Consider the following 27,294-nt stretch of genomic DNA (forward strand, 5'->3'; position numbering starts at 1 on the left):
TGGCAACCAGCCTGTTCCCACACCTCTCCTTTATAGTCCAGCCAGGGCATGGCTTCTTAGAGTCTTCTACTTCTCCTGGAGAGTCACCCCCACCACCCTCCGCTGTCCTGCATGCCTTTCCTCCCTCCGCATCTGTGCATCTGGAACAGGCCCCAGCTGTTCCTCCTCTTCAAACAGTTCAGGCCCCCAACCCAGCTGTCTCTCTGCCTGAGCGTGAGTAGATGGGCCCGGTGTCGCATCTAGCTCTGAGTCTTTGTGTTCCTCAGAGCCTTCCACAGACTCCGATATGACCCCAGGCAACCTTTCCCCTTCATCCGATTCGTCTGACTCGGCTGGCAGGCGAGGACTCACAACAAGTCCAAACAAATCTATCCACAACATTAACAACGGTGTGTTCATTTCTTTCTATCCTTTTCTCTGCTGGTCTGTTTCTTCTCAATCTTCTTGTCATGGATACTTCCCTGACCGGTTATGGCCTTTGATCCTTCAAGCCATTTCGGCTGCTAACACAAGAGTGCCCCGGGCATCATACACGTGAGCCTGCCTCCTTCACCAGCTACCGCAAAACCCAGCCAGAACATCTTAACAGTATCGAGGGATGTGTGTGTAGGTGTGTAAAGGTCAGAAAACATCACTCACCAGAGTTGGGGTCCGAATTTCCATCTGCTTCGGTCCTCTTGTCCGGGGAGGCCTGCTCGTAGAATTCGTCCTGCGGCTGAACCAGAGGAAGAGGATGTGAGACCATCATTCCACTACCCACAGGCTCATGATCTCCTAGGCCACTGTCACTGCAGCTTTCCTGCGAACCATCAGGGAGGTGAAACGTAACACGACGCTGAGACTACAAAGAAGAGCACAGGACAAGCTCGATTAGTGCTCTTCTTTTTCTCTTTCACCCCTCCCTCTGTTTCGATAGATTATTATATCTATGGTTGATCACCCCCATCCCTTCCAAATACAAGGGCCACCGGACAAATTTTATGTTTGTTATTTTTTTTTAAGGGATGCTAACCTAAGTTCACATGTCAGGTGGCCAAATATCTTAACCAAGTTATACAACAGCACAAGACTTTTAATTAGACATGCTGTTTTACCATCCTATTTTTTCCCCTTCCCTTTTTCCCTTCAAATGCTGTTGTCAAGCTTTAAGCCCGCACAATATATTGCCACCATTACTGCTTCTTAGCTTGCCAACGCACTAGGAGGAGAATGGAATGCAGACTCCAAACAACAAGAAATCTAACCATGCAAACCAAGGATGTTTCAGCAGGTGTTTGCCAACCCACGAAGACACTTTCCCATAACAATTTTTTGACTCTTGATTGGACAATGTGACATGCACTAATACAGGGGAGGGAGAATTGTACATTTTGATTATAGTGGGTTGTGTGGGAAATAACCAGAGTTGGTTTTGCTTACATTCATGCTAAAATGATGTATTCAATAAAGTTTTCCACAAAGAGATTGGATTGTCTTGCCAGTGCTTACTTAGTTGGCTTCATTAGTCAGACCCTTGACATTAAATCAGCTCTCACTATTTCCCTATTTCCCTTTTTACTGTACTTTTTTTTTTCTGTAAAGGCTCATGAAAAACTGTAATAAAGATATTGCATATATTTGGTCTAGACAAAGATGATCTACATGCAAACATGACTCTGGGCAGGTATTATATTATATTACTGTTTAGGAACTGGTATTCACATTTACTACCAAATTTATAGAATGGCACTTGCTTTTGCACATGGAATTGTTGCTTGAGGAGTCCAAATCTAATCTAAAACCACTTTATTTCCCAAAGATACCCATCAAAGTTCCCATGTCATTCATGGCATGAGGCACCATTCAAGCTGCTTCCAGATTGAAAGGATTAACCAGTGACATAACCTGCTGTGGAGGTGCCCAGGGAGGCTCCTTTCATCTCCTTGAAGATGCTGGAGCAAGTAACAGGAGCTCACCCCAACACAGCAGCAGCACTCAGGCCTTGAATGTGAGCTTTCTAACCTCCAGCCCAGCATTCTAACCACATGTGTCACTAGGCTCCACGCATCAGAGTTAAACACATATTTGCTGCAGGAAGCAACATTTCTTCCAATTTTACACAGCGGCATTGTTGAACAGCATTTTCACACTAATAAGGGACAATGATAGCAGTTGAAATATTGCACTGTGAAGGCTTGACTTATGTCACACCCTAAGTGGGTCGAAGAGGTTAAAAAAAATCTGAGAAAGTGATCCAGAGTATCTAGCCTTTATATTCTTGGCACACCCATTATTGTGTGACACTTATCCAGGAGCAATAACTTAAATCTTTGCTAGTATTTTTTAATCCCAACAAGAGTCCCTACCATCATCGATTAATGGCAGAAATAACCAGACTAAATCATCCTATCATATCTAACATCACATGCTACTTATTATATTATTGTTATACACATATTTTTAGATAAATTAAAAGAAATAGGAACATATGGGTGGACTTTCACTACATGTGTTGGAATCTTTGAATTTTTCAGTCAGAAAGGTGATGATACAGAATAACAGAGTTGGAAGGGACCTTGGAGGTCATCTAGCCCAACCCCCTGCTCAGGCAGGAAACCCTACACCATTTCAGACAAACAATTTTCTAATCACTTCTTAAAAACTTCCACAGCTGAAAGCCAACACTTCCAGGGGAAAAAAAATTGAACTATGTACAATCACATCCAAATATGTCTCATAAGAAAGATCAAGATGCAAAATCATCATGAAATAGTTGATCTTTACTAGATTGAAACAAAAGTATCAAAGACATGCTAACATTGTACTTAGATCCCAAAGTAAGATTACTAGAAGAGTCTATATTTCGAATGGTGTTTCAGAAGCAAGCAATATATTCCTCCCAATGTGCACACAAACTTACTCTTGTGCACAATTAAGAGATGGCAAATTTAATTTGCTTGCAAAAGGGACAAGGAAACAACATTGAAACAGGAATCTTTAGCTTTGTTTTACAAGCTTTAATACCACGGAAAGGGCTAATGTGGATGATACACAGGCATTTGTGTGTTTGTGTGTGTGTATGTGTATGTGTTTATGCGCACACAAATGCTCATATTTTACAACTACTGCACAACTTGGTCCTATTACCTGTGGCATTTAAGATTAGGGAGATACATTTAATCTAGATTTTTCTGTGCAAGCCTAAAAAAAATAGCTATATTAAATACATGGCTGTCTTAATGACTGACTCATTAAAATAGCTGTGTCTTATTTCAGGTTTACTGGGAGATGGGGAAAATGAATGCTCTTTAATGAGTGCTGTACTTGTTTCCCAGCACATCCAACACCTCCAGGGGAAGAAATTGAAAAATATACAACCACTTCCATATATGTTTCATTTTCAATAATATGCAGAAGCTCTCCTTCTGAATTTTGAAATGGAACATGAGAGCTATACATTTTGTTTATTTAATGGCATTTTGCTTCTACCCAACAGTCTTAATTTAACGCTGTGCAGAGTTGACTTCTAGACAATGCCAAGACTACTGTACATACACAGACACTGTACTTAAGTCCAAATAAATCTAATTAGGAAGATAGATGAAGCTGGTCACCCATTTGAACACTGTAGCATTTGGACTTGAAGGGCTTGTTTGTAATTGATGAAGTGAGTCTTCTAACAAGGTTAGAAGGCTTCCTTACAACACTAGTAATTAAAGTGGAGATGTGACCTTGAAAGATAATGATTCCTCCAATCAAGTCTGAAGTGACAATCACCATTAATCACCAGTCATATTACTACATCTGCACCATTGGAGTATTAATACAGACCAACCATCCAGGTTGTGTTCTGAGGACATATTGAGACAAGGCCTGAAACCCAACTCTCATCATTTCTAAGACTATTCATCTTGGCTGACCTTGGAGTTAAGATTCTCTGACTTAACTTAGATGCAGATCACTTGGATATTTTCATATGTGTCTTTAAATTGCAAAATCACCTTGTTTCACTTTTGGGTGTCTGTGTGTGTCATCTTCCATTTTCAGTTCTTCAAGTTTTTTTTTATAAATGAAGGCAAATATATGTGTCTTAAGGATAATATTACAGGATCCAGTCTGGGTCAATCACCAAGACCAGAGGTTTAGTCTTCCAAGCTTTTGGACTTGTGCTCAGGAAACTTCTCTCTACCAGAATGTGTGCTTTGACCTCTATGATGTGGCTTCCTATTGGTTGATTGGTTCTGTAATCTTACAAGATAGGGAAAGGACTGAAGCCTTCTCAGTCAACAGGAGTGCTGTTTTACCATCAACTTATCAAGGACTTAGGAGCCGAGGACTTATCAGTCTAAGGAAACAATAGTCAATAGTCAGCCATCAATATACTAATTAACCAATATGAAGCCACACCCAACTAGGCACTGTCATAGTTCCGACAAATGAAACTCTTCAAAGAACTTTGAGGCATTGTTTACCTTAAAGAATCTTTATTAGAGGAGCATAGCATCGGCACTAACATAATTGAAGCCAAAAACTGGATTTCCCTCTCCTGAGCACATAGTATCAAAGCACAATTCCCTCCTCCAATTAACAGTCATAAATCACATTCTCCAATTAGTTTGAAATGCAGGCTTTCCCTCCAGTCCTCCAGTCACCAATTCTTATCATCTCTTATTCCAATAACCTTGGTTCACATGCTAGGTCCAGTATTGTTATGTCTAGCTGAACTCTCGGGCACATTCCTCCCCCAGCATCATCTAACTCTTGCTCTAACTCTAAAAGTAAAACATAAGAAGAAAAATGGTTGCATCTCCAATTGTTGTCAAAGCAAAAACATCCGATGTTAGCAACGTTGACAGGCAATCACATCAGTATGATGCATAGAGTAACCCAAAAGACACATTTCAGTAGAAAGTAGTTCCCTAAGGATGGGCTTCAGCACAAGTCCAAAAGCTTGGAAGATTAAATCTCTGGTCCTGGTGACCAAGCCAGATTGGATCTTCAAATTTTACCTCAGCTTTTCTCAACTTTCGTTTTTCTTCCAGCAAATAAATAATTAACAGGCAACAACAAACCTGCAATGCCATTTGATTGAAAGCAATGGAATATTTCTACTAGGGTGTGTGCCTATTTTAAAATGAATGGAGGATCTAATCTACTCACCCTTCCCTGAGACTATGCCCCATTGAACCCAGTGGGACTTACTTCCAAAATGACATATATAGAATTTCACGATGAATATTATTTCAACACTCATATACATAAAAATGTGGGACTTATACATTTTCAAAACTACTCTTTTCTTAACATTGTTCAGATAAGAAATCATTATGCATGACTCCCCAGACAATACTGACTTTTATACAAAGCCTGGTTCCTATGACTAGATAACATGAATATTTAGAAGGTCCCTCTTTGTCTTTTTTTTTTCTCCTTGTGTTATGTCATTCTTATTGTAACTGCACATTACAAGTTGCAGAGTATAAGTTACACCTGTATTCTTTGTCACCATATTTGAAATCAGAGCATTTAACAGACTCAAAAAAACCTACTGTCCAGTTTGCACTAATATTTAGAACTAAGATTAAAAAAAATCTTTTGTGCTGTTTCAACAAGCTTTAAGGTAATATAGTGACAAACAAATTAAAAGCTAAGTTCTATTGCTTTTTCTGAATGCGAACGATCAGATGCATTTAACAATTGCAATTACATGAGAGGAAGAAAAAGCCACATGCTTTGGCCGAATTGCATACCACATTCATATATGCACTTATTTCAGAATGTTGAAACATTGAAATGGAAAGAGTACAGAGAAGAGCAGCAAAGATGATTAGGGCCTGGAGATTAAAACATATGAAGAATGGTTGCAGGAATTGGGCACATCTAACCTAGTGAAAAGAACGACTAGGTGAGACATGACAGCTGTCTTCCATTATTTGAGGGGCTACCACAAAGAAGAGGGGGTCAGCCTATTTCCAAAGCACCAGAAGGTAAGAAAAGAAGCAACAGATTGAAACTAATCAAGGAGAGAAGCAACATCAAACTAAGGAGACATTTCCTGACAGTGAGAACAATTAATAGGTGGAACAGCCATTACTGGAGGCTGTCGAGAACCGACTGGACATTCACTTGTCTGAAGTGGTATAGGCTTTCCTGCTTGAACAGGGGGTTGGACTAGAAGACCTCCAAGGTCCCTTCCAACTAGGTTATTCTGTTCAATAAATTGAAAAGTGGGAAAGAAAAATCATGTAGGCACAACGTCATAAAGACTATTACCAATATTTACAATGTACTCGCAATGTGGCAATCTTTCAAGAAGACTTGGATGTTGTAGCTGGCCTAGTATGTGTAACACAGCTGGGAAGCAGAGCCACTGAAGTGCTCAAACTTACATTTCTTAGAACCAAGCTTACATACAGCATTGTCTACCCACAGAAAAACCCAATCTGAAAGCAGAAGATATCCTGGTTAGAGTTTACAAGGGGACTTAAGGCACATTCATTTATGTTCTTTTAAATGTTATCTGTGGGAATTCTCATCCAGGTGCTTTTCCAAAAGGCAACTGGCCTTTTTTTTGTTTTGTTTTTCTTGAAAATGTTTCTTCAGGATTTCGGTTCTGAAGAAGCTTCTTGGAGGAGGCGTGAAATGTTTTCAAGCAAAAAACAAACAAACAAACAAACCAACAAACAAACAAACCAACAAACCAAGAAAGTCCAGTTACCTTTTGGGAAAGCACCTTTTAGATGTCTTTTAAATGTTTTAATAGTTCTCAACTATTTGCCTATCTGTTTCATAGCCTATTCTTTTAGTGCTGCAAAAAATGTTTTAAGAATAATGTTAAATCATTCCATTGTTTGAATTGTAGTGTTATGGGCTGGTCTGAACTCTAAAGAATAGATTGCATGCAAACACTTCTAATCAGTAAACAAATATGAGATATGGATTGTAACTTCTTTTTAGAAGTTGTTAAAAACAAGTACTACCTGTTTACACATTTTACACACAAGTAAAATGGAAGAATGGAAAAGAAAATGAAGGACATTAAGCAAAGCTGTAAAAACAAGTTTGTGGCCCTATCAAATTAAGCATCAAACAAAAAAACTTCTACTTGGAATTCTTCAATATTTTATCTTTCACTCTCAATTTTTTTTAGTAGCCAATCCCATTCAGTCCCTCAGAGCTTTAAACGAACATCTGCAACAAATGTGTTCGTTATTTTAGTGAACATCACCAAGCAGTTGAACAAACAAACAAACAACCATGAATGCTAGTTTCTCTGTCATGGTTAGGGGAGAAAATGAAACTTTTTTTTTTTAACAGATGGGTTCATTTCTTCCTTAGAGAATATTTGTAGGTCAAAAGGAAGAGCTACAGAACATCTACTTCTTGCCATCTGCGAGCTATGCAAAACCAGCTTGTTTTTTTTTTATAAACAAAGAATTATCTGTCTCCAAATGTCACAATATGGGGGAATGGAGATAGTCAAATTATTTATCAAGCAAGCAATATTTATTCGTCCAGACTCTGGTTTCAGTTTAGGCAGAGTCTAAAACCACAGTCCTATTAATAGGGGGAAAAAATTTATCCTGCTTGTTTTTTGTTTTTTTTTTCCTTCTTCTGTCCTCCTCATCTATTCTTCAGCCTGAGGTCTGAAACCTTTGAGCAGGGGTCTTCAAACCTGGCCCTTTTATGACTTGTGGATTTCAACTCCCAGAATTCTTCAGCCAGAGTACCAGGCTGAGGAATTCTGGGAGTTGAAGTCCACAAGTCATAAAAGGGCCACGTTTGTAGACTCCTGGTTTTGAGGAAAACCCTGTTTTACGTTCTAAAACAGGGTTTTTATGTCTGAGAGCTCTGTCTGGCACTGTCAGACATTAAAACAAATAAACAAAAAACTATAACTGAACTTCAATTGCATCCATCCAAAAGCTTTCACCTGTCCCAACACATGTACGGTATCATAATTTTGGGAAGAACACCCATGGCTTGTGCTTATCTATTCTTTGCTTGTTTGGGTGGGAAGCTTATTCTGAATCATGCTTTTTTGGATACACGATATCAAAGACGTGATAGCAGTGTTCCAGTATATGAAGGGCTGCCACAAAGAAGAGGAGGTCAACCTATTTTCCAAAGCACCAGAAGGCAAGACAAGAAACAATGGTTGGAAACTGATCAAGGAGAGAAGCAACCTGAAATTAAGGAGAAACTTCCTAACAGTGAGGACAATTAACCAGTGGAATGGCTTGACTTCAGATGTTGTGGATGCTCCATCACTGTTGGCTTTTACAACAGACTGCACAACCACCACCTGTCTGAAAAGGTATGGGCTCTCCTGCTTGAGCAGGGGGTTGGACTAGAAGACTTCCAAGGTCCCTTCCAACTCTAATATTCTATGTTCTGTGGGTTTTTTTTTTTTCAAGATGTAGATTGCAAACTGAACTCAGTGAGACCAACATGGGAGGATCAACAAGCTGGTCTCCTTTGAGTTGGGAATAGTTTTCATTCTCCCAAAATGGCATGGGTCTCTTGTATTTCTGTTGCTCATGGCTGTGTCTTCATGCAGCCTTTACATCTCTGGGGGGAAAATACAGGGTTAGTGGGGATTATTCAATGGAGCTATGTATGCAGGGTTTGGGATTTGAAAGCAAACAGTTGCAAACTGATCCCTTAACTGTAACTCCTTAAACCTTTCTCCAAGACTGTGTTGCAACCACAATTTTTTTTTTGGGGGGGGGGAATAACATCACGATGCTGGATGATATTTCAAACAGGGGTATATGAGCCTCCTTCAACCCAGAGGAAGGGAAAGTTTTTTTTTTAGCCTTCGAATCTGAAGCTGTGAACTTTTCTTTTTCCCCCCAAGTCCTGGGATGGGGTAGGGGTGGATAGTTTCCACCTTCTTTGCCCTATCCCGGATTCTCATTCTCTGGCAGCATATTAAAAATTAACTTTTATATGCAAAAGTTAGGCTGTGGCTTATCAGAAAAAAAAAAAACCTGATGCTGAGAGTCTGATAATTATTCTCCGAGGAACTAGGCTGTGCTTATACTGTTAGAAATGTCATTTATTGAAGCTTAGATGAAATTTGATGTTGGGATAAAAACGTAAGAAACGTCTCATTGAAGTTTAAAGGGGGAAAGAAAATAAGAGCTGGGGAATATCCCTTTGGTATTCTGTTCTGTTAGTCTTCTTTAACAGAACGTGTGACCTTGGCAATTTAGGGGGGCACGGCCCTTGTGTAAAAGTAGCAAGCTTTTTTCTAAAGCAATAGAGTCTTCCTTGTACATTATGATTAACCTCTGTTTCAAACACTTGACTTTGAAAACTGCACATTTAAAGAGATTTGGGGTGAGGAGGGAAGGATATGTTTGTAACTTTTGAAGTCAAAGCCTCTACAGACCACAGACAGAACTCACTGCAGACTCCTACATGGAAGCCCAGGGAAAACCATAATTTACCAGCCAAATCAAACAGATTAATTGGAAATATGTTCTAAGAAGGTTTCCAGTAAACCATGAAGTCACTGCTGGTTCCAGAGTCCTTGCAAGATTCTGATAACTAGCATAACAAAGAAGCTGAGACACTGTGTTGTTGTTGGCATTGAACTTTAGATGTCTATGGAGATTCTCAATGAACCAAATTAAGGGGGGAAAAAAAGATAGTCCAGTTGTCTTTTAGAAAAGTGCCTTTGGGACATCCATCTCTAGGCATTTATTAATGTATGAGCATGGAATGGTGGTTAAAGTGTCCAAGTCCAGACCTTCTCCTTAGAGAAAGCTCATTTAATGACTCTTTCAGCCCAACCTATGCTACAAGCAGGGTCTAGTAATGATGGATTTTCCAAACTGGCCGGAGCAGCCAACACCCCAGAAGACAAACTCAAGATCCAAAAAGATCTTGACAATCTTGAACAATGGGCCCTATCCAACAAAATGAGTTTCAATGTGGAGAAAAGCGAAGTCTTACATTTAGGCAGGAAAAACCAAAGGCACAGATACAGTTTGGGCAAGACCTGGCTTAAAAACAGTAACTGTGACAGGGACCTTGGAGTCCTAGTGGGCGATCACTTGACTATGAGCCAGCAGAGTGCAGTAGCAACCGAAAAAGCTAATACAATCCTGGGTTGTATAAACAGAGGCATACTGTAGAATCAAGATCATGCAAAATATTGTTACTGCTTTATAAAACCCTCATAAGACCACACCTGGAATACTGCAGCCAATTTTGGCCACCATATCACTCACAAAAAAGATGTTGAGAGTTTGGAAAAAAATTCAGGGAAGAGCAGCTAAGATGATCAAAGGCCTAGAGGATAAAACATACGAAGAACGGCTGCAGGACTTGGGTTTGGCTAGACCAGGGCTAGGCAACCTTGGCTCTTTTATGACTCGTGGACTTCAACTCCCAGAATTCCTGAGCCAGCATGGGTCAGCTTGGAAATTCTCCCTTTCTCCTCAGCATGGCTGGCTCAGGAATTCTGGGAGTTGGAGTCCACGAGTCATAAAAGAGCCAAGGTTGCCTATTCCTGCACTAGACTAAAAAAAAGAAGAAATAGGGGAGACATGATAGCAGTGTTCCAGTATCTTGAGGGGCTACCACAAGGCAGAGGGGGGCAGGTTGTTCACCAAAGCACCAGAGGGAAGGACAAGAAACAATGGTTGGAAACTAATCAAAGAGAGAAGCAATCTCTTTTGAAGACAGCAAAGTTCACATTCTGGATAGAGAGAACCACTGCTTTGAAAGATGAGTCAAAACGGCCATCTGTGTTAAAACTGAGCAGCCCTCCGTCAACAGAGGGGGAGGAATACAACACCACTGGGTCTCCTTTATACAACTATGTCCTTTCAGCAGGCCAAGAAAGTTCTACACCCATTTACACTCTGATTCAGACACCCATTTACACTCTGATTCAGGTGACTCTGAGGATACAGATAAAATGCCCAAGTGGCCTCAAGGACTCTCAGTGTGCTAACAATCATACGACCGCAAAGAACAGAAATCCTTCTGTTTCCTGCCACTCAGTTAGAACTGAAGAAGCTTCTTTGATGAGAAGCAAAATGTTTTTTTTAAAAAAATAAAATAAAACAAATCCAAGAAAGTCCGGTTGCCTTTTGACCTGCACGATTAAGAATCTTCATAGACACTGAGATACAAATACTCTCTTCTGTTGGATTATAGAAATATTCAATCACCTTTTTAACGCTCAGTATGACATGCATATTGTTTATTTACTTCAAAGCAGAGTTAGGAATTACTCAAAGTGAATGCAATTCCTTTAGTTGCATGAACAAATTGCATGTTCTTTTTTTGCCTTATCTCTTTATATTCTAGCCTTCCATTAGCTGAACATGGAACACACAATGATAATATACTGTAATAATCCCCATTATTAGCTCCTTTTGCCTGCTTATGAGAGAGCAAGATTGGGGCTGAAATAGCTTTGCAGTTCGAATCTGGACAGCGAGCTTCACATAAATATGATTTTTTGGTATAATGGTCAGGCTTTATAAAAGGTTTAGAAGTAAATCTAAATTAATTGAAAATGCCTTAAAGATGACCACATTTATTATTCTCAATTTTAAAATTCTTGGGACAAATTTTAAAAGAAAACAGATACAAACCAAGCCATAGAGCGATTAGTTTAATAGCCCCCCCACTTTTAGGTTGATTATCTATAAATAACTATGATGTAGAATAAAATACTTCTTGTTAAGATTATTTTGTGTTGATGGGTAAAAGACTCCCAAGTCCTCTGTTTTCTGCCTTCTTTATTTTATGATTTCATTTTATGATTTCATTTTACGGTTCCATTTTTTTTTATATGGCTGCATCTCACTTTGGTACCTCTGGTGGCTAACAATAAATTAAAACCATAACAATAAAACCCTGACATTTTAAAGATAAATACCATGATAACATTAATACAATGCCGCTGAGGTCCTCAAAAAGACTTTCACACAGGCATCATACAGACAAACATTCTAAGCTACCTTACTGCCAGAACATTAAACCTCAACATATTACCCCAAATGTTATCAGGAATGAATATTTGGAGAGAGTTTGTGTAGTTATGGGAAATAATTTGCATTGAATGCAACTGACTTCATAGTATGTTGATTAAGATATGTTTGTGTAGATACTTTGTGGCTTTGAGAAGTTACCTTTCCAATGATTAGGGAACAACAACCAGGACTAAATCTGTTCCACTTTCTCCTATTTCTGGGACAAGGTCCTGATCCATTGCTCTGACATTTTCTTGTCAGTTTCTGCAACTTTAGTCTTTCTACTATCCATTATGTTGGGATTCATCATGACATGATCAATAAATAACTAGTCCTCAGGTTACAACTACAATTGGGACCATATATTCTGCTACTAGGCAAGTTGGTTGTTTTTGCCATGCTTCTTAGGTAGATCAGTGCAGTCGTGAATCATGTGGTTGTTTAGCAAATCCAGCATTTCCCATTGACTTTGTTTCTTGGAAGCGAGCTGGAAAAGTCTCAGATGACCCCAGGATGCTGCAACCACATATTTGTTGTTGTTGTTAATTGCGAAGTTGTGTCCGACCCATCGCGACCCCATGGACAACGTTCCTCCAAGTCTTCCTGTCCTCTACCATCTTCTGGAGTCCATTTAAGTTCACAACTACTGCTTCAGTGACTCCATCCAGCCACCTCATTCTCTGTCGTCCCATTCTTCTATTGCCCTCAATCTTTCCCACATATGCCAGTTGCCAATTGATACTAAATTTTGATCACACGCTACAACAATCGTTAAGTGTGAGGACTGGCTGTAGGCAATGGTGGGATTCAAATACCTGAACAATTGGTTCTCTTATTGGATGCAGGCCTGGGCCTCTGAGGCTTAGAACAGACTTCCGGAAGTGGCATCCATGCACTTCCGGCGGGCTGTTCTAGGCCTGGGAGGCCTCCTCCAGGCCTCCAAGCCCTATAACAGACTTCTGGAAGTGGTATCCACGCACTTCCAGCAGGCCGTTCTAGGCCTGGAAGACTTTCTCCAGGCCTCCAATGCCTAGAATGGACTTCCAGAAGTGGCATCCATGTAGTTCCGGCAGGCCGTTCTAGGCCTGGGAGGTCTCCTCCAGAGCTCAGGGGTCTAGACTGGACTTCTGGAAGCACTGTGCATTAAGCCAGTTCTCCAAACTCAGCAAAAATTAGCTACCAGTTCTGCCAAACCAGTGTGAACTGGCTGAATCCCACCACTGGCTGTATGTCACTTTTTTAACAAAATGTAGTAACTTTGAATGACTGCTAAACAAATGGTTGTAGGTTGAGAACTGCCTGAAACAAGCATATAAGCAGAGGACAAAGGCTGGCATGCACAATGAGCAAATGGAGAAATGTCACAAGTATGCACACTCACCATCCTGAACAGTGCAAAAAGAAACAAACAATATCCAAGACACTGAGATCTCAACTAAAGTTTGTCGGGCACATTAGAAAATTGCCTTCAGAGCATGCGTGCTAATCCATGTAATAGATGTTTCTCCCTGACATCTCACTGGGTAACAATTAATTCTGAGTCATCAGTCATGCCTTCTCTTCAGAGTGCAAGAACGGAGCAGGAGCATCAGGATTGCCCTTGGAGAATAAGTTTTTCTAACATGCTATGACTTGAGACAGAAGCCATATATTTAGGAATACCACAGACACCAGAGCTGTCAGCTTAGATAAATGGAGCCAACATGGAAAAGCAGAAAGTGGACCTGAATTGTCCAAGCTAATACAGCTAACTTATTACATCATGCCCTCTTTATGATTTACCTAGTGTTTAATCCAATATTTTAAGTACATTACCCCAAACTTCCTCAAGTGAGATATAAAATCAAATAGATCAGAAGCAATTTAGTAAATTCAGCTATATCATCTTGAGGACAGAAGAAAAATAATGTTTGTATATTCTGAATGAACAATCCACAATTAAAAAATAATGTGCTGAGGTAGTCTTGAAGGTCAGGTTGGTGCAGTGGTTAAGACAAAAGCTGGAAAAACCAGGAAACCATGAGTTTTAGTTTTGGCTAAAGAGTGACCTTGGGCCAGTTGCTATCAGCTCTAGAAGAATCAGGCAAAGCTTGTTGAAAAAAAAAAAATCCTACCAGAAGACAGCAGAGACTAGTCTAGATATACAAGACAGGGAGGGAGGGAAGGAGGGAGGGAGGGAGGGAGGGAGGGAAGGAAGGAAGGAAGGAAGGAAATCTCAGAGAATGTCTTGAGACATGTTCCATAACAATCTTCCTTTAGCCCAATTTCCAATATTTTATCCCAGTCATTTCCCCCCCCAAAAAAAAAGAAAGAAAGAAAGAAAGAAAGAAAGAAAGAAAGAAAGAAAGAAAGAAAGAAAGAAAGAAAGAAAAGAAAAAGAAATTGGGCTATATGAATCTAACAGCCAAATTAATTTTCAGGAGTTTGCACTATTACCATTGATCTATTGAATCTTTGCTTCCCAAGCAAGTCTTGTCCACAAAATATTTCTCTTTATTTTATATTTGAGGATCTATCTCTCTATCATCTATCTACACACACACACACACACACACACACACACACACATACACACTGTACATACACACACACACAAACACACACCTGCTTTGAAGAGTGCACTGGAAGTAACAACAACTTTGAAAACAGTGTGAATTGTTACTTCTTTTTTTTTTTAAAAAAAAATACATTTCTCTATACAGAAGAACTATTGACCTAGGCTGTAAGATTACAGGCCTCTAATCTAATATTTAAATTTCTTCTCTGAAAAGTAACTAACACTATTCTACCCAGGTGCTAAGTATGGCTTATTCAGAATTGATTGACTTCTGTGATTCTATTAAAACAAATAAAAAAGATATTCTTCCAACTCTCATCCCAGACTTTAAAATTTATCACTAATTTTACGAAGAGCCTTGATATCGGTAATCTAAGTATTTTATATCAGCTTGCACCATCCTAAATTTACTATGATGATGTGAGATGTTATTCCTGTTGCAAAAAAACTTTCATCAGCAACGAGTCTGACACCAAGAGTTGGAAGCAAATAAAATCTGTGAAACATTGGGGTGTTTAAGGTGTTATCTCTCCACGGAATGTATCATAGAACTTAATGTGTGTAGAAATCATTTTATCTCTGACTTCAGAGATTGACAAAGTACACAGAGAATTCAGTCAGCCTCTTGGTTTGATCTTTGGCTTTGAAGGATCACAGATACGAAAATTGTAGCTATTTTCCACAGGAGTCTGTAAGCAGGATGATAACTGATGATGAAAAGAAGCAGGTAACCACGACTTGGATCGTCTTTTCTTCACAGGAAGCAAAAACGGACAGTGTGTCACTTGAGATGCAACGACGGAATCAAGATTTAGAAAATCACTTTTGACATCAGCATTAGAAATAGAGAGAGGAAAAAAAATATTCGTGATGCTGTTTTAACATTAGAGGCTCTGAGAACCAAACTGGGTTTGAAACACTTTGAAATATGCGTAATGTTGATAGAATAAAACATAGAGTGGCTTTCTGGTAGGGTGAGATTTTTCTTGAATAGTGAAAGAAAGAAATTCCCTGCAAGCTGATTAACCAATAATAGAACTACCTTCATTTAACATTGTTGCAGTGGTGGGATTCTGCCGGTTCGCACCCAGTTTGGGAGAACTGGTAGCTCCATTTACCTGAATTCGGAGAACTGGCTGACTTCCGGAAGTCCAGTCTAGGCCTGGGAGGCCTGGATGATGCTTCCCAGCCCTAGAACAGCCCAGTGGAAATGCATGGATACCACTTCTGGAAGTCCATTCTAGGCTTCGGAGGCCTGGAGGATGCCTTCCAGACCTAAAACAGTGCACTGGAAGTGTGTGGATGCCACTTCCGGAACTCTGTTCTAGGCATCAGAGGCTCAGAGGCATTGAATAAGAGAACCAATTGTTCAGATATTTGAATCCCACTACTGCATGGTTGGATTTAGTCTTGCCTTCTCTGGTCACTGTTTTTGCCCTTTTCCTGGTGATGTCATTGCCATAAGGTGGACCAAAGTCCATAGAAGCCCTAGGCCTGCTTTTGTAAAACTTAAAACAGCAAAGTATCAAATCCAGTATACTTTCTATTGCTGCTTGTGTGCCTGCGAATAAAATCTTGTATCTTCAAAGTGATTTGGTGCTTTAGGTGATCAGATTTGTGTCTTCTAATATGTCAGGTTAGAAATTAATTTTTGTTTCAAACATTTCAGTTGCCTATAGAGATAACTTATGAAAATTAAGTCAGCTACAGAAAAAAGAAATTAAAAAAAAATTGGTTTGGACTACTTTTGAACTTGTCCTAATATAGAACTTATGGTACATTCTCTTCTCTTCTTTGAAATTTCCATAGATCCCAACATTTCAACTTCAATTATTCCAGTCCAAATGAAATAGTTGATCAAGTAAATCATTTCTGGCAAAAGCTCTCCATTGCATTACCTGCTCTGGATAATTGCTTATGTCTGCTTATGGTGTTCTCCATAATACAGCATTTCTTTAGAGTTGATCTAGTTAGTTATATCTATATCCAAATGGTCATACTATTATGCTTAAATACTCTCTCTCTCTCCCTCTCCTTTCTCTCTCTCTCTCTCTCCCTCTCTCTCTCTCTCTCTCTCTCACACACACACACACGTACATACATTACAGTTACTACTAGCTAACACACTGTGTATTTTATTTTCTCTGCAGGAGAAGTAGAAAAAAAAAGATTTATTACCGTCCATGTCAATATTGCAATCCTAGCTATGTCCTGAGTTTGTTCTGAGTCCAATGGCACATAAAAGGAAAAACAGCTTAAACAAATCATAGTCAATAGAAACCCTGATTTTGATTATTTCTTTGAAGGTGGGTTTTGTAGCTACATCTTTTTCCAATCAATCTTTCAGAGTTCATAAAGACTCTGTGGTTCAATAATATAACGCTCTCGCCCAAGACTTATGTGGCATCCTGTTAACTTCCAAAACAAACCATCACTGTTTAACCTGCAATCAGTAATGGCCCAGTGTCAGGCCAAGGGCATTTCAGTAATCTTATTGATCCCATCTATTCACAATCTTCTCATTCAACAAGCTAGCTAGGCATAACGTTATTTGTAGACTGTCTTCTGCTTACTGTATGAGTTGTGCTTATGGATGAAGAGGTTTGTCTTCTCTTTATTACTCTTGTGCAATCTTCATGTTTGCTTACTCCTAGGCATGAAACAAAATCTGCCAACATTCGTAACAATTCTGCATCGCCATAACTATTCCAATGTCACTAAATATTGCAAGAAATTTGCTTAACTGGCACAGTTCAAGCCATTATTTTATTATTAAACTTCCTCCTCTCCTTCTAGTTACAGGCAATAGTTATGTACATTAAGGACGAGAATCTATTATACTAATTTTTTTTCCACTTATGCTTTATTTTTATGTTGAATGAGGCCTCAAAGGTTACTCTCGATAATCAGGATGAAAGAGAAGCATGGAAATCATGAAGAAAATTAAAGCAATTTAATGGTACTAAACAATGAAAGATAATTTAAGAATTAATTTACAAATCCAGGAGAGCAACACACCTAATAAAAACATTTGCTCTATTAATATCAATCAGAATAAGAATGTTACAGAGTTTTAATGTGTCATTACATTAAGAGGAAACTTCAAATACTTTGCGAGTCATTGCACATACAAAATATTTGAAGTTGCCTGTTAATGAGATCTGAAGACTATCTAGCCCAATTCTAGAATGTTCTGGGAGAGATTATTGAGATCTTTAAAAAAAAATTCTTAAGAGCCTTACATTATAAGAGCCTTTTAGCTGCTAGCTGTAGAAGAGCAGGTGGAGTTGTGGGTGGAGTTAAGCACACAATCAGCTAAGAGTCATTGCATTCCCACAAGTGATTCAAGTCCCACCCCTCCTGAATTCCATTGACCTTTATCTGGTGTCAATTTAGTGTTGAACTTCCAAGGACCAGATTTTTGTGCTTGAATATATCCTATATGCTACAATCGAATGGTTGGTCCTGATTCTTTGTGTCTGACACCAGCAGGTTCACAGAAATGATGTAGTTGGTTTCCCAATAATTACAGTTTGGGCTCTTGTATGTTTAGATGGAAGGCAATTTTGAATTGAATTCACTAGTGAGCATACTTCTAGCTCATTCTCCAAGAAAAGACCAAACCCAGCTACAAAACTGTATAATTCTTGTATTTTTGGAATTGGAAACCATAAAAGGTAGCTAACAATCTTTAAGTCAGCTTATGATAGCTCAGATTTTTTACCTAGTCAATCTTCATGGATTAGAAGATCTTATATCTATATATCTAGTTTATTAGAGAGAGGAGGCAGAAGAGGAAGAGAAGGAGGAGAAAGGGAAGAAGAAGAAGAAGAAGAAGAAGAAGAAGAAGAAGAAGAAGAAGAAGAAGAAGAAGAAGAAGAAGAAGAAGAAGAAGAAGAAGAGGAGGAGGAGGAGGAGGAGGATGAGAGGAGGAGGAGGAGGAGGAGGAGGAGGAGGAGGAGGAGGAAGAGGAGGAGGAGGAGGAGGAGGAGGAGGAGGAGTTTTCTCTTCATTAAACTAGCCATACCCAATTCCAGCAATCATTATTTATATGTATTAGCCTCCAGTCCCCTAATCATCTTTGTTGTTCTTCTCTGAACTCTTTCTAGAGTCTCAACATCTTTTTTACATCGTGGTGACCAAAACTAGATGCAGTATTCCAAGTGTGGCCTTACCAAGGCATGGTAATTAACACTTCACGTGATCTTGATTCTATCCCTCTGTTAATGCAGCCTAGCACTGTGTTGGCCTTTTTGGCAGCTGCAGCACACGGCTGGCTCATATTTAGGTGATTGTCCACTAGGACTCCAAGGTCCCTCTCACAGTTACTACTATTGATCAAGGTACCCCTTATACCAGGGGTAGGCAACCTTGGCTCTTTTATGACTCATGGACTTCAACTCCCAGAATTTCTGAATCAGCATAGCTGACTCAGGAATTCTGGGAGTTGAAGTCCATGAGTCATAAAAGAGCCGAGGTTGCCTATCCCTGCCCTATACTATTCTTCTTTGGAGAAGATCTAAGGTAGTTTGAGTTACAAAGTATTTTTTTAAAAAAAAGTAAAAAATAGCAATAACACCAAGACTATTTTCCCATTTTATGCTATATGTTGTTTTGTTTTTTTTAAAAAAGAAGATGCATATGTGCAATGCACCCCTACTGGTTGATGTGACATGTGTGTTGCCATAAGGAGGGAAGTAAGTGTGTCTATGCAATAGAAGGAAAGATGTGAGCAAGGATAGGTCCTGAACTGACAGATGGAAGGGAAAAGAAAGGCAGATGTGTTCTAATTTCTTGAGTTGTTGAGAGATGACAGGCAAACGCAGATCAAACTGCTTGCTTGGCATTACTGAAGTTACACATAAGAGCCACAGTGCAGACTCCAAAACGTTGCTCACCAAGGCAGGACACTTAGCAATAAGCTGAAACTACGCAGCTGCCATCCCATTGACTAGGCTGGTGTGGCAAAGACTTGAACTAAGCCGGACCATCTGGGAATCTTAACAGTGACAATCATTGGAGCCGGTCAAGCAAAAATGCTTTTTAAAAATGCATGATCCAAGTTTCTAAGCTCAAACCAAAATGACAGACAAGTGTTTAGTTTCTTGTTCCTGAAGAACTCAGGCTGCCTTCTGATTTCAAGGGCATGCAAGGGAATGGAGAACCTGGACTTATAGAGCTAGCTTTTTTTTTTTTTTTTGCAAAATATTTTAGAGGTCAGTAAGAAAGTTTTGGCTTATAGAGATGCCCTAATTTAATTCAAATCAAGGACAAAAATACGCCTGGACTTTTTTTTTTCTTTTTTTTTTTGCTAATCAGAATATTGGAGTTCAATGAAATAAGTTTTATCGCAATTAGATAATACTTCTTCCTTAGTAGTTATGTACTTGTTAAATGTTCTTCTAATATTTCCTGCTAAGATGAAATATGGGATATGAACATCACCTGTCTCTTTAGGCGCACTTCTTTGGAGAAATGCAAAACTAATCTGATTGAATACTAAGCTCCAATACCTAGCTCTAAAAATGTCCCAATGTCAGATGATAGACTCTGAAAGCATCTGAGACTAACCTATGGTCAGACCAGAGTTTTATTTGCAAATGCAGAGAAACATTCTCCCATATTATGGGGTAGCCAAAATGTAAATGGCTATAACATGTTCAATTTTTCCAACAAAATGAAATGAAATGTGGAGGATGTAAGATAAAGTGTAACAAATTTTGAGCTACATATCCATTTCCCAGTCTATGTAGTTTAATATTTTGTGATGTAATTGACAGGAAAGGCAGTTTCTAATATGTAGAACATCCATGCCTGCTAAATTAAAGAAATATTTGCAAAGTGATAGGCTGGTCTTAAGAAACAATTCATCCTGAAGATGGTGACACTTTTCAGGGGTTGAAGTACAAAATATGAATGTAGCCAAACAAACAGCTTGACCTTATAACCTTAGAACAGAGAGCAAGAACAATGAATAAATAAAAACAGGTTTTTGTGCTCTAATTATCGCCCTATTCTGTAATTCATTCTGGCCCCAAAGAACATTTTAAAGGATCCTCATTATGAAATGGCAAAGTTTTACAGTTATTACATACCCACTTTAGAGATTGTGTCCATTAATCAATAGTTTATATCAAGTCACCAAGGTGATCTGTTAAGAGTTTTTATCAAGTTCCATTTGAAAGAGTAACTAAACTTCTGCACTTACAAGATTCATTGTTTTCTTACTTTGAGTCAAAAATGACTCAAATTACTCTACATGAAGAATAAGCATTGAAATGTGCAGGAACATATGGTCTTTAACTCCATACTCATTGGAAAAGACCCTAACGTTGGAGAAAATTGAAAGTAGAAGCAGACAGAAGGATGAGATGGGTTAGGTAGTGTCATTGATGTGATGAACATGAATTTGAACAGACTCTGGGAGACAGTGGAGGGCAGAGGTGTTGGGATTCTATGGTCCAGGGGTCTTCAAACTGGGCCATTTTATGATTTGTAGACTTTAACTCCTAGAATTCCTCAGCCATTGTGCCTGGCTGAGGAATTCTGGGAGTTGAAGTCCACAAGCCATAAAAGGGCCAACTTCGAAGACCCCTTCTATGGTCCATGGCAGTGGTTCTCAACCTTTTTAATGCTGCGACCCCCAACCGGTCGTAAGTCAAGGACTACTCAACCGGTCGTAAGTCAAGGACTACTCAACTGGTGCAGCACCGTTTGCAGAATGGGACTTTTGGCAGGCTCAGCAGGGCAGAGACAGCCTGGACAATTCCTATTGGCTTTTGAAAGCCAATAGAATTAGACTCTATTCAAGAGAGTCTATTCTATTGGCTTTCAAAAGCCAATAGAATAAAAGGGAGTAGCACAGCTAAGGAAAAGGGGGGGGAAATGGCGGACTGCATTGTTTGGCGACCCCCGTGAAATGGTCATTCGACCCCAAATGGGGTCCCGACCCACAGGTTGAGAACCACTGGTCCATGGGGTCAGAAACAATTTAACAACTGAACAACAAACAATCTGAACTACGTGGAGTTGTACTTGCTACTTTTCATTTAAGGATTCACTGAAACAAATATCTGACCAAGGAAATCTAAAACTATATATCTCCCAATATTCAGAATTTCAGTAATTATGTGTCCTCAAGTCAGTACTCATTTTTAGCAACTAAGACATACACCTTGTTCAGACTGATCTTCCAGTGATATACCCACCACTGTAATCAAATTCATCCATCTTGCTATGGGTCATTTTCTTTTTATTTTTCCTTCCACCTTTCTAACGTTATTGATTTCTTAAGAGATATGGGTCTTCCCATAGTGTGTCTAAAATAGGATAATTTGAATCTGGTCATTGATGGATTGAGTAAGGAGTGTGGGTTGATTTGTTTGATGATCACTTTGTTTGTTTTCTTGGTTAGCCATGGTATTCTCAGAGGAATCTTCTCCAACACCACTGTGGAAAAGAATCAATACTCTTTCTGTTCTGCTTCTTCATAGTCAACACTGGGTTCCATAGAGAGTTTCAGAGAATTCCATGGCTTGTATGATTCTGATCTTCAAAGCAGATAACACATCATTGTGAGGCCTTCACTGTTACCCTAACAAGTATGGTCTGAGGCATACTGCTGGTTCCTTTACTCTATATCAGGGGTCTTCAAACTTGGCCCTTTTATGAATTGTGGACTTCAACTCCAAGAATTTCTCAGCCAGGGTGCCTAGTGGAAGAATTCTGGGAATTGAAGTCCACAAATCATAAAAGGGCCAGGTTTGAGGACCCCTGCTCTATATAGTCAAACCTAAAAGGCAGAAGTCAACACACACAATCCTCTCCTCCGTGTAAGGTAGAACCAATGGATGAAAAGAGAGAACCTGTGTGGTTCTCTTTTCTCATACAGTGTCACTTGCTCTTATGTGTAAAAGTGTTTGTCCTTTATAAAGCCTTTAAAACAAGCAATCAAATAAGGTGAACTAAGTTTTGCTAATAATAATAATAATAATAATAATAATAATAATAATAATAATAATAATAATACTTGATAGGTAGACAAAATGCCAAATCCAGTCTGAACATCTGGCTGACTGTGTGATGATCAGATCTTATGGGACTTTCGAATACAGACAGATCACCATTTGGAACGCAACACGCCAGATATCGCAGTTGTAGAGAACCAAAGCATACAGCTGATTGATATCGCTGTACCAGAAGATGCCAGAGTCAAAGAAAAAGAATTGAAAAAAATTACAAAATAGCGCGACCTGGTCATCGAAACTGCACAATTATGGATGAAATGTGTAAAAGTGATACCCATTGTCATTGGGGCACTGGGAACTATGTCCAAAAACTTTGTAAAACACATCAACAAATTGCAGCTTCCTGCAGTAACTCCATCAATGTTACAAAAAAACTTTGCTACTCGAAACATCTTACATTTTAAGGAGGTACCTGGTACCTAGGATGCTGGTAGCAACCCATGTCAACCATCAGCACTAGCCAATTTGAATGTTCAGTTGACTGAGGTTCACGTCTAATGAATAATAATAATAATAATAATAATAATAATAATAATAATAATGCACCACTTGAACACCATTGGCATTGACAAATTTGCTATTAGTCAATTGCAAAAGGCGGCCTTATTAGGAACTGCTTCCATCCTGCGACGATATCTGTAATACCATCAAACATCCACATCTGCCTATCCCAGGTCCTGGGTAAGGACTCGATAGGTAGACAAAATGCCAAATCCAGTCTGAACATCTGGCTGACTGTGCGATGATCAATAACAACAACAATAACAACAACAACAACTAGAGCACCACTTGAACACCATTGGCATTGACAAATTCGCTATTAGTCAATTGCAAAAGGCGGCCTTACTAGGAACTGCTTCCATCCTGCGACAATATCTGTAATACCATCAAACATCCACATCTGCCTATCCCAAGTCCTGGGTAAGGACTCGATAGGTTGACAAAATGCCAAATCCAGTCTGAACATCTGGCTGACTGTGCGATGATCCATAATAATAATAATAATGAAGGCAGAGAATATCACAGAGTAGGCCCAAAAACAACAGCAACAACAACACCCTACTAATTTTTGTCCTCTAGCAGGAAAATATGTCAGCAGACAAAAAACAATCAAGAGGGGTGTTTATGCTGAGCTGTTCTTCTGATCTAAATACTTCAGCATGATACAATGGCAACTTTTGCTGGCATCACACAAGCCTCTTTAGCCTGCTTCCTTGCGATTGCCCATAATTTCATATTGCAGTCACTAATCAGAGCAAATGTCTTTATTTTCTGCTGTTTTAACTACAAGAAATCATGTCTTTGGTTTTTATCCTGTTAGGAGGGTTTTTTTTTCCTTCAAAAATGGGAAACAATTAACACTGGCTTTAATGTGCAAAGGCTGTGGAGCTGCAGTAATTGCACTCAAGCTCCGCTAACTTTGTAATCAGGCATTCGGTTGCAAGAACTAACACACTCAGAAGGAAGAAGGCAGGTGTGCCAAAAAAGAAAAAAGAAAAAAAAAAGGCAGACATGTTGGCAAAACAAATTAAGAATCTGAAGAGGGAAAAGAAGCAGAAAACAAAGAACATTGTCATCAGGAAACCACTGTCTAAGCCTTGACTGCAGCTGATTAAAACTATTCTGTAGCCAGAGCTATTACACAATGTGGAATTTCACACAGCGTGCAGAATTCAGCCTCAAGAAAGATCTCATATTTAACTGGCTTGTAAGACAAACAGGCAGCCAATTCTGAAAAGCAATTCCACAATTTATGGATAACCAAAATGATTTATTTTTTTCCTGCTGGCTGGAGTTGAAACCAGGAAGATTTTGCATGCAAAGATTCTGAACATCCAAGTATTGCAAGCTGGGTTCCAGACCATCACAATAAAATGAATCGCAGGAATCTTTGGGTTTCCTGGTACATAGAATAGTTATGTTTACCCTACAGTCTGTTAAGTCTGCAATAGCATTGTAAATAAAAGTACATACCTTTTTTAAAAAAATACATTATTGCTCAAAAATGCTAATCAACCTCTGATCCTTCACCAAATTGTAATCTTTGTTGGTGAAGGTTTTTTTTTTTAAAAAAATAGTAGCTGCAAAGCACAACAAAGCAAAGCTTAACAGATATGCCTGTATAGAAAATTATCTTTGCCTCATCTAGTAGCTTTCTGGAGTTTTGCACCAAAATCTGATAGGCCAAAGGAAGATTGGTCACATAACATTAGGATAAGCCTTTATGTTTTGACACTATCTGACACAGACTTATGAGTTTCAATTCAGAGTCTTGATCATCTCCATCGTTGCTCCAAAAGGAAAGGTCCAATTAGCCCAATAGTCTGTACAATTTTGGGTGATTAAGTAAATTAGCTTTCTGTAGCACAGATATGAAGCTTAATATTGTATATCCAGAACTCATTTATAGTAGGTATATACACATGCTTGCTTAAGGAAATTCTCCCTCTCTCTCTCTCTCGCTCTCTCTCTCTCTCTCTCTCTCTCTCTCTCTCTCTCTCTGTATGTGTGTGTGTGTGTGTGTGTGTGAGAGAGAGAGAGAGAGAGAGAGAGAGAGAGTATTCCAGAAAATGCAGACCAAAGTTATTTTAACCCATAATCTAACAGCCAAACAACTTTTCTTTGGAGTAAATTAATGTAATTAAAATCAGATATTTAAGATAAATGCAAGGAAAGCTTGGAAGAATTGTTGTTCAGGCACTTTAAAAAAAAAATAATTGCAGATGAATGTAGAAATGGTACAAAACCTGTATTTATTTATTTATTTCTGTAGAATTAATGAGAATTTGGCAGATTTTGCCATTCCCACATCTGTGGTACATATTCAGAGCTTAATGATACTGGATTTTCACAGCAGAGATCCTGGAGTAATAATCCAAGAATTTATCAGGAAGCAAAAATACCTAACAATTTTCTGGGAAACCAACTAAGAGAACTGTTATTACTTTTGTCAGTCCCAACAGTCATCATCCTTTAGATGCTTAATAGGACTCTAAAATCAATTCCCTCTGCCCTCTGCAGAATTTTACTGGCATGACTCTTTGTATTGAATATTTCAGTTGAAAAGATCTGCTGGAATACCTCAACGCGGCAAAGCACTGCAGTTTATTTGGGCTGTACTAGTCATCTTCAAAGGACTCATAGAATCCATTTACTGGAGAAGATCTTTTATACACTTTATATACGCACACCATGTGTGATGTTGTATCCTACCGATTGCAGATGTTTTTTCCTGTTTATCCCATGGAGATTTTGGTCTAACTATTGTGATAAATGGGCTTAGCTAAAATCAAACAGAATTCTTGCTACTACTTCATAACACATCTTCAGTAATGCAAGGGTAAGCCAGCAAGAAATGGAAAAGTACATGTTGCTTCCATCTGTTTTGTTTTTATATTCTGCTCAATTTTCACTTGTTTAACTCTCAAAAGATTTCTTTAACTAGTACGTAGATGCATAGAAGCTAAAATATTTGCTCTCAAAATAAGAAAATGTTTCCCTCACAATGTGCAAATATCTGGCCTGGAGTGTTTCATTCTTGTCCAGTAAACTGAAATGTCAAGTATGCATTGTGGCTATGTGAAGTGCATGGCAAAAAATGATCCAAAATAGGCTGTTTTGGTTCATGAATGAAAACAGAATAATGTTGCAGGATCCAATCTGGGTTGATTAACGGGACAAGAAGTTTAGTCTTCCGAGCTTTCCTTAAGGATGGACTCTCTCAGGAGTCCATAAGCATAGAAGACTAAGCTCTGGTCCCAGTGACCAAACCAGATAGTAATAATAATAATAATAATAATAATAATGATGATGATGATGATGATGATGATGATGATGATGATGGTGATGGAAGGGACCTTGGAGGTCATCGAGTCCAACCCCCTGCTCAGGCAGGAAACCCTATACCATTTCGGACAAATGGCTGTCCGGTCTCTTCTTAAAAACTTCCAGTGTTGGAGCATTCACCGCTAATGGAGGCAGGCTGTTCCACTGGTTAATTGTTCTCACTGTCAGGAAGTTTCTCCTTCGTTCTAGGTTGCTCCTCTCTTTGATCAGTTTCCATCCATTGCTTCTTCTCCTGCCTTCAGGCGCTTTGGAGAATAGCTTGACTCCCTCTTCTTTGGGGCAGCCCCTGAGATATTGGAACACTGCTATCATGTTCCCCCTTGTCCTTCTCTTTATTAAACTAGACATATCCAATTCCAGCAACCGTTCCTTATATGTTTTATATGTTTATATGTTTACTGTCAGTGATACTTTAGGCTCAAGATCCTTGATGTTTAAACCAAGACCTTCCTCCAGAGGGATTCCAAATGCAGCACCATACATATTATTAAAGAAAGAAAATCAAAGAAACCACTTTGGGATAAATGACAGCAGCTGTACTCAACTGGACATTGACTGCTTTTTTCAGTATGTCTATATTTAATAGAAATAGTGTCTTTGTTATTATTAAAGAAGTGGGAGAAGAATGAGGGGGGCTTTTACATAGTAGTGGGGCAGATCATACTATCAGATTACAGGAAAAGATGGAAGAGGGACATTTGAAGCATCAGCTAAGGGAGAACTTATCTCTGTCATTTGTGAGTCACAATATCATTAATGTTTCTTTGTGTGTTGAAAAACAAAACCCTTCGGGCAGTGGTAAGATTCAAATATATGAAAAACCGGTTCTTTGAGTGGATGCCACTTCTGGAAGTTCGTTCTGGGCCTGGGCAACAAAAAAATAGTT

At 39.0% G+C, this 27,294-nt stretch overlaps 1 protein-coding gene across 2 annotated transcripts in view; it reads right to left on the reverse strand.

Annotated features, from left to right (window-relative positions):
* Nucleotides 1-529: 529 nt before the first annotated feature.
* The window catches only part of PCDH9 (protocadherin 9), a 545,848-nt gene continuing 519,083 nt past the window's right edge, over nucleotides 530-27,294 (reverse strand). The window contains exon 3 of one of the 2 annotated variants that reach the window (XM_039343451.1): nucleotides 530-841. In XM_039343451.1, coding sequence (XP_039199385.1) covers nucleotides 632-841 — 210 coding nt within the window. In that variant the 3' untranslated portion in view covers nucleotides 530-631. The remainder of the gene's footprint in view (nucleotides 842-27,294) is intronic. The other variant, XM_039343452.1, reaches the window with a different exon arrangement.

This window comes from Crotalus tigris, unplaced genomic scaffold, assembly GCF_016545835.1.
Source record: "Crotalus tigris isolate CLP2741 ecotype Arizona unplaced genomic scaffold, ASM1654583v1 scf7180000017854.1278166, whole genome shotgun sequence".
NCBI lineage: Eukaryota > Metazoa > Chordata > Lepidosauria > Squamata > Viperidae > Crotalus > Crotalus tigris.